The 8,365-nt window shown below is 55.8% G+C and overlaps 1 protein-coding gene across 1 annotated transcript; it reads right to left on the reverse strand.

Annotated features, from left to right (window-relative positions):
- Window positions 1-838: 838 nt before the first annotated feature.
- PRAM1 (PML-RARA regulated adaptor molecule 1) lies at window positions 839-8,095 on the reverse strand. Its single transcript, XM_024560619.3, is given in 11 exon segments — window positions 839-939; window positions 1,045-1,079; window positions 1,172-1,205; window positions 1,288-1,450; window positions 1,570-1,678; window positions 1,786-1,843; window positions 4,145-4,218; window positions 4,294-4,360; window positions 4,445-5,672; window positions 6,960-7,108; window positions 7,111-8,095. Coding segments are annotated over 11 exon segments (2,256 nt in total). The 5' UTR covers window positions 7,412-8,095; the 3' UTR covers window positions 839-901.
- Between the last annotated feature and the right edge of the window lie 270 nt (window positions 8,096-8,365).

An 8,365-nucleotide genomic window follows, 5' to 3' on the forward strand; every position in this document is an offset into this window, starting at 1 on the left:
CTTATAAACAACAGAGATTGATTTCTCACAGTCTGGAACCTGGGAAGTCCGATGTTGAGACGGGCTGCTTTTATAAGGGCTTTAGTAGACCTACATGCCTCTCAGATTGGGAATTGGGTGGGTGGGGGCAAATATTCAGTCCATAATAGCTTTTCTTCAGTAAAACTGTGCAGGGTGTGAGTTTCTGAGCATATTTAGTCCTACAGAGGTTCAGGCTGAACTTTATACCTGGGCTCTGTCAGAACTGGGTCCACCTGCCCCCCCAACACTGCTAAAATGTGACCTCATACATAGGTCCACTTGGGCTGCAGTTGTTTGCAGCCGGTCACTGTTGCATTTGTCCCTCTCCACCATGGCTGGCTGCTGATGGGGATCTGATCACAAAGGCACTCAAACCTTCAAGTCTAGCAGCGTACTAGTTTCCTTGCTGCCTTTTCCCTGCCACATTTTCTCCTTCCTGGACTTTACCCTGAGGGGTGAGAACATGAAGGATGGGGTCAACCCCAAAGATCCCTAAGTGTTTGATCGTGGCTCTACTGTGTGCCAGTTGGGAGGGAAAGAAAAGACAAGCAGCAATGATCACTTTAAAGGGACTCTATGGTTCATGTACATGGTCAGGCATGAGCCTTGGTACTTATTTTTATTGATTGATTGGCAAGAGAGGAACATTGATTTTGTTGTCCCGCTTAGTTATGCATTCACTGGTTGCTGCTGCTTGTATGTGCCCTGACCAGGGAGTTGGACCTGCAGCCTTGGTGTACCAAGACAATGCTCTAACCAAGTGAGCTACCTGGCCAGGGCAGCCTTGGCAGTTCAGTGACTTTCAAGCTGGGATCCAGGATTTCTGGGTTAGTGGGTGGTTGGGCTGGTGAGTTGTCCTAGATCCACACACCTGCTGGTCTTACTGTCCTTGAGGGAATGGTTGGCCTTCTAGAGGGTCTGCAGAGAAGGAAAGGCAAATTCCAGTGATTCCTCTTAAGCAGATAGCAAGCAGCCCCCCAGAAAGTGGGGTTTTCTCCAACCTGCCCCAGAACATATACATACCCAAGAAGGCAACATCATCATACACCTCTGTTTCCCTGGTGGAGAGCACAGTTGGGTCAGCAAAGGTCACCCCTGGGTCCATCAACCCTCCCTACCTCCTCACCCCCCAAATTACAGCAGCACTCACAGGGGCAGCAGTGCTATTCTGGGCACGTAGCCATCTGCAAAAAGTGGGCACAGGTGAGTTCTTGGCAGGGCAGCGCAGGGCCTGTCTCCCCAGGGCAGCCAGCCCAGCTCACTCACACTTGCCCTTGGTGTCCCGGCAGAGCATCTCCTCTTTGTTGGTGAACTCAATCACCTCCAGGATCTCCCCGCGCCGGATCCCCAGGTGCTTGCCACCCCCACGGCGTGTCTTGGCATTGGGGTCGATCATCATCCTCGTCTGAATCACGATCTCCCCCTCAAACTGGGGAGAGGCATGTTAGAGCTGTGGCTGTGCTGGCCTCCTACCCCCACCCCAGGGGCCTTGGTCAAGGGGACTGAGCCCAGCCACCCCAGGGCTCTTGGGTAGCTTGGTGTCCACACCTTGAACTTCTTCCGGAATTCTCTCTCAGCTTTCTCCGCCTTCCGGATCTGCTTCAGGGCCTTAGGGTCCACAGGCAGCAACTGCTGTACCTGGAGGGCCTTCTCCTTCCTGACTCCCCCAAGGAATTGGGTGCTTATGAGCAAGAGGTACTCCTCAGGGGTCCCCGTCCACCGCTGCCCCAGAGCTCATCCCCTCTCTGCTTTGTCCTGTCGTACCTGAGTTCAGGGTCTTGTGGTGGCCTCCTGGGGGGCTGCTGGGTGGGTGGCACTTCATCTGGGGGCAGTAAGAGCACCGATTAGGGCAGGGGCCATCAGTTTGGCCTCTCGACCCTGGTGGCTTGATCTTAAGTCAGCCTTCTGTCAGTTCCCTGGATATCCCCTCATTCTGGCCACACCCCCACCCCACAACCCCTGCCCTACCCACCCGTCCATCCTCTCCCCAGGCCTTTGTCCTGGGTTGTGAATTCTAATGGATGCCTTCCATTTTCTTAACTCCTGCCACAGGCTAGGTATGGCAAACACTGTTCACTGTAATTCATTTCAACCCTCACAACAACCTTATTCATGACAGTAGGCAATACTGTCCTTCTCAACTTGCTGATGAAGAAGTAAAGGCTCTGAGAGGTAAAGTAACCTGCCCGAGGTCACCCAGGTAGTACGTAGTAGAGAGGCCATTGCACGTCTGGTGCCTAGAGCAGGTTGGGTTGTGGGAATTGTAATGAGATTTGGGTCAAAAACGAAGCAAAAGCATTTCCTGGAGGCAAATGAAGTCAGCCTCTGAGAAGTGGCTGATGGGGTGGGGTTCTTGAACTGGCCTGGCTGATGATGAGACTGGACCGGGAGGTGTCTCCCAAGGTGAGGCAGATTTCCTGGCAAGTGACCAGCCTTCCAGGTAGGAGGCATTGGTCATGGGGTGGCTTACAGTGAAAGCCTCACCAACAGGTGAGTGAAGTCCCTAGCTTTTAGCTGTTGTCTCTGAATGACTTGAAGCGTCTTGACGTTTCAGGCCAGCAGTCCCTTCCATTGAGTAGCCCACTGAGGGGTATTTTCCTGGTGCTCTCATCCCTTCAGACACTGAGGTTGCCTGCAGCCTCAGCCTGATGCTCAAATGATGGACAAACACACTGCAGCACAGAGCATACCACTGGGCACTGTGATGTGGGTGGGCTTGGTGCACCTGTGGCCCAGGCTTCCTGGCAATGTGACCCTGAGCAGGCCCCTTGGGGAAGGCAGTTTCCTGTAGGTGGCCTGCTTGGATCCTGGGAAAGAGATGGCTGCCCCCAGCTTTGCAGGGAACCTCTGGAGTGAGCAGCTGCTTCTAGGAGTGAGGCGGAGAGTGGGAGGGTAGACTAAAAAGGACATAATGACAGTGGGCTCCACACTGCCTCAAGAAAGGAAAGATCAGGGAATTGCAGTATTTGATTAGAATCTTCAGGAACAATTCAATGTAGGGACAGTGAGCAGAGGTGGGGATGCGCCTGGTCTGGCTGGGGTTGGGGAACAGGGAAGTGTGGGCCATGCCAGCAGGGCTGCTGGAAGTTGAGTGTTCCCGTCTCCCCCGCCCCCACCCCCCCAGTGATCCCCCAAAGCAGAGCCACAGAGCTCCACTGGAGCGGAAGCCAGAGAGGCCCCATCAGGAAGCTCTGTGCTAACTGCTAATGGAAGGCTGTTGCAAGCAGCCTCTGGGGAAAGCCCAGGAGAAGCAGCCACAGAGGCAGCAGACCTGTGTGGGGGCTGCTAATGGGGAGGAAGAGCGGAGGAAGGGTGTCTCCTAAAGACACCCCTGATGGAGGGTACTCCCACACGAGGCCCTTCCAAAGCCACGGAAGCATGGAAGCAGGGGGCCTGGGCTCCTGCGTACTGGCAGTGTGAGCTGGGGCAGGTAGCTTCTCTGGTCCTCAAACTTCCACATCTTTAAAGTAGGCATGACATTGCCATGGGCATGGGGTTTTGCAGATTCGGTGACACTCATGTAAAGTGCTGGTGGAAAACAAAAGTGGAATCCATTTTTGTTTTCACTCAAGTTTGGTGAAGGCATTAAACCTGGTTCTTGGAAGAAAGGAGAGAGAAGGATCCTTTGTAATGCCAGAGGAACCCCATCTTTTGGGTTCCAGGCCCAAGTCCGCAGGCACGTGCAACACAAAGGAGAGAACCTGGCACCTTCCTTGTCCTGAACTCAGGGATGGCTTCATTTTGTACCCAGGTGCCAGGCTCCAAACTTGGGCCTCATCCATGCCAAGCTTACTTGCTCCTTCTTGCCCATACGTAGTATGCTGCCAAGTCCTCTTACCACTCTTTATCTGACTTCCATTGTCATCCTGGGCCATACCTCTGCCCTGGCTACATCGTGCTCACTGGCTCTTGGCCTCTGTGCTGCTGGTCACTACACTGTCCCGCCCACCAGGAACTGCTGTGACCCTACTGAAAGGCCCCTCCTTCCCTGCTTCCCCTCATACCGTCAGGGAGCTGGATTGATGATCAGCCTTACACCAGCAGTGTGGCAGAAAAGGCCCTTGCAACAAATTTATATCCCAGGCACCCAGACTGGCTGGGTCCACCCCCACCACCAACAAACCTTTGCCCTTGGGGCTGGGACTGGAGTCTGTTGCCTCCACATCATCATACGGCTCGTAGATCTCCTCTGGGTCCCTGCAGGGATACCTGAAATGAGGGCCTTGTTCAGCCCACGACTCATGCCTGTGTCCCCTCGCTCCCCACGCTCACTTCTGGATATCCGTAGGCTGTGGGGCCCAGAAGTGGATTCCAGCAGAAGAGCAGGACCTCTGCAGAGCTGTGGAAAGACAAGAGCAGGAAGGAGGCTGGCACAGCCAGGGAGCCTTTTCCCCTCCTTTCGGCCTGGAGCGCCCTGACCCACCTGTGGCTGCTGCCGTGGGCCTCTGAGAGCTCAGGACATCCTTGAGGCCTGGTGGCAGTGGGGGTTTGACTGGAGGGGGTCCAAGGCTGCTGACTGGAGGCAGAGGCCTCTTCCGGGGTGGGTAGCTGGGTTTCAGACCCAGCTTCGATGCTCCACTATGAGTGAGAACTGACCTCTGCTGCCTGACTCCAAACCTGGGGCTGAGTGGGTACCTGGGGCTGGAGGCCACAACAGCCAAGGGCAGTGAACTCTCAGAAACAGAGCCAGGCAGTGGGAGCTTTCTAGTAAGATCCCCAAAGAACTCTGCCTGCAGGGACTTCTTGAGCAGAGCATTGGGCTCGGGCTGTGAGAACTTGCGGGGGGTTCCCCGGCCCTCAGGTTGTGGGAACTTTGTAGGGAGTAGGCTGACCTCAGGCTCTGAGGACGTCCTGGGGAGGCTGCCCAGCTTGTGCTGCAGGGGCTTAGAGGGTCCTTTGAATTCAGACCGCTGTGGCCTCTTGGGAATCGCACAGACCTCGGGCTCTGAGGATGTCCTGGTGAGGTCACCAAACTCAGGCTGCAGGGGCTTCTTGGGGAGGTCGCTCAGCTGAGGCGGTGGGGTCTTTTTTGGAGAGGCACTGAGGTCAGGCTGTGAAAAGCCGGGGTGGGGCTCACTGGGCTCAGGCTTCCTGGGGGGCACCTGAGGCTGTGGGGGCTTTGTGAGGAGCACACTGAACTCAGGGTGTGGGGGCTTTGAGGTGGCCTCACTGAACTCAGGCTGCCAGACCTTCCTAGGGGATGTACTGAATTTGGGTTCTGTTGGGGGCCTGGTGGGGTTGCCAAGGTCGGGCTGCAGGGGCTTCTGGGGAAGTGCACTGGGCTCCAGCTGCAAGGCCTTCTGAGGGGTCTCACTGACCCCAGGCTGCAAGGGCTTCCCAGGGAACGCAGTGGCCTCGAGCTGTGGGAACTTCTTGTAGACTTCACTGGACTTAGATTTGGAGGGCTTTTTGGGAAGATCAGTGAACTCGGGCTGCGGGGGCTTCCTTGGCACCGCACTGAACTTGGGCTGCGGGGGCTTCTTAGGGACATCAGTGAATTCCAGCTGCAGAGGCTTCCTGGCATGCTCACTGGGCTCAGGCTGTGGAAACTTCTTGAGTTTCTTGAACTCAGGCTTTGGGGATAGTTCGCTGATCCCAGGCTGAGAGGCCTGGAACTTTGCCTGAAGGCTCCGGAAGTCCTGATGGCTCCCCTAGGGGGATACAGGCAGGTGGGAACTGATCCGCATGGGAGATGTGGAGAGACCCATGTGGAGAACATGGACATGGTCACAGACGCACACTGCCCCCTCTCGTTCTTTCACTCCCCAGGTCTCTAGTCCCTTCTGTTCTAATTGCAAAATACACCTGGAATCCAGCTACTTCTGTCTGCAGGCAGCACTGTCACCTGCCAGAGGCACCTTCTTGCCTCCTCCCTGGACTCCTTCCCAGCCTCCACCTCTTGTTAGTTACCTTCACAGCAGCCAGCTGAAGCCTGTTAACCCTGAATCCCCAACCTCTTATATTGTTTTTTACATGTGTAGGGAATGACTTGGCTCATTCATCGCTCTCCTCCCAGGGCCTGGCACACAGTAGGTGCTCAGTAAATATTTGTTGAAATAACACAGAGGGCACAAAGTCAGTCTGATGGTCACAGACTCCCATGCAGACACTCAGGAATCTGGAGTTAAATGTGGATGCAGGCTCTCTCACAGTCCCAGATGCCTGTGCTGATGGCCAGGGACACCCACAGTCAACATTGTCCATGAGAACTGGCAGACAGGCCTCAGAGCACAGGCACTGTCAGGCGTAGTGCCACCTACGGCACATGCAGTCTGTCCCCGGTGCCACATCATTGGTCAGACACAGACACATGCACAAACTAGGCCAGACCTGCTCTGATGACAAGTTCACTGGAGGTGGCCCTGCCACAGGTCCCCCAGCCCTGGCTTCACCTGGGGTCAAGGAGATGGAGGGAGGGAGGGGAAGGTCAGAAAGCAATGCATGGCCTCTCTCCCTGCTTGTGCTTCTTTCCCATCCAGAGATAGTGAAGAAAGACTGCAACTCCTGCTTGAAGTGTCTCTGTAAAAGGTCCCCTACTCTCAGTGGAGCAAGGGCTCCCAGGTGACCCACAGGGCCAGAAGGTCATGCCTGGGGTGACTGGCTGGGGTGGGGACAGGCAGCAGGCCCCTAATCCACTTTGTTACTCCCAGGAAGCCTTTGTGCTCACCCTGGCTGTCTGTTACCAGGTTGCTGTTCATGCTCACCTGGGGGGAAGGGAGTTGGCTTGAGCAGTCCCACCAGTCCCCTTACAGTCGCAAGCTCAGCCTGTCCCAGAGGTGTGTCTTGGCCACTTCCCACCTCTGGGCCTTTGTGTGGGTCATTTCTGTTTCCCAGATGGTTTTTCTCTGCTGCTGCACTCTTGGAATATGCCCCCATTTCCACCCGCAGCACCCCTTGCTTCCAGCCAACGGGGGCTCCCCAAGGGCTTGGGGACTCACCATAGCGGCAGGCAGGTGATCACAGAGAGAGTGGGAACTGGGGCTGCTGCTTTCAGGAAGTGGCTGTGGCCTCTGTTCCACAGGTAGAGAGGGCAGAGGAGGAAGGAGAGGAGGCGGGGACAGCCTGGGCTTGTTCTCAGGTCCAGTCTAACACCTCTTGAGTTGCTGAGCTGCCTGCTACTGTGTCTGCACTTCATGCACTGGAGGTCAGCACATTTACAAACACAGTCATTGGTTTCTTGGCTCTCTGCTATCCTCCTCCCCCTCAGTCCCACCACATGCCCTGCAAACCTCTGGGCTCCAGGGAGGACTTGGTGCCAAACCCTGAGGACCTCCTGCCAACAGAGGCAGACTGAGAGACCACCTCTGCCCAGGCTTCCACAGGGTAGGGGATAGGGGTCGTTCTCAGTGGAGAAGGGACATAGTCTGCTCTGGGCTGGAGACCCTGGCATCCTGTGAGTGTGGTGGGCGAGGCCCTTTTGCTCCTCGTTACCTCAACTGCCTTCCTCATTTCAACACTTCCTTGTGGTCCACTTCTCAGCTCTGAGCAGGATTTCCCTATTGCAGGGGCAGATGTCACATGGGGCCATGGAAGGCCCACTGGGATGGCAGACTTGGGGGCAGGTATGTGGCGAGCACCCAGGGCCTTGGCCCAGGACAGGGAGGGAGTCTGAGGACACCCTAGGTTCCCAGTGGACAGAAGGTGGATAAAAAATTGAGACAGGTGGGAGGCCAGTGAAGAGAGGGTGATGGTAGTGAGCAAAGACAAGCGTAGTCAGAATGTGGGACCCCGCCCAATGAGCCTCTGGGAGGCCAACCCACTGGGAGGGGGCAGAGCCCTGCTTCTCAGCTTGGCTGTGTGCTGGGAGTGCTGGAGGAAGTTACAAAGAGACAGAAGCTCCTGGGGATTCTGACTTAGTTGGTCTGGGTGTGGCCACTCCTAGACACTTGCTGGGCAACTCTTAATTTTCAGCCAGATAATTGAGAAGCATCAGTGCCCATTGGCACCAGCAGTCCCCATTGTTCAAATGCAGGTTTGCCTCCTTTCAGTGGTTGGGCCTCACATTCTGCAACATCCCAGGTGCTGCCCTTGCTGCTGGTCTAGGGTCACACCTGGAGTAGCAAAGACACAGAAAGATCCAGTTGAGAACAGGGAAGGAGGGTCTTTGTCTTGAGGACCTGCATTCCCAGCAGGAGCCCTACTTTTTTGCCTGCCCTGCCAGGAGGCAGCAGGCCCTGGCTGGAAATGTCTGCCTGTCTGCATGTCTGCTTTGACTCTGGAACCTCTGTGCCTGAGCACCCGTCCCTGCACACACACATGCACCCTCAGTCACATTCCCGGATGTAGGTCCCCCTCTGAGTGAGGGGGTCCCATGAGGGCAGGGATGGTGAGGTCTGGGTCCTCT

This window comes from Desmodus rotundus, unplaced genomic scaffold (genome assembly GCF_022682495.2).
Source record: "Desmodus rotundus isolate HL8 unplaced genomic scaffold, HLdesRot8A.1 manual_scaffold_285, whole genome shotgun sequence".
NCBI classification, from domain to species: domain Eukaryota; kingdom Metazoa; phylum Chordata; class Mammalia; order Chiroptera; family Phyllostomidae; genus Desmodus; species Desmodus rotundus.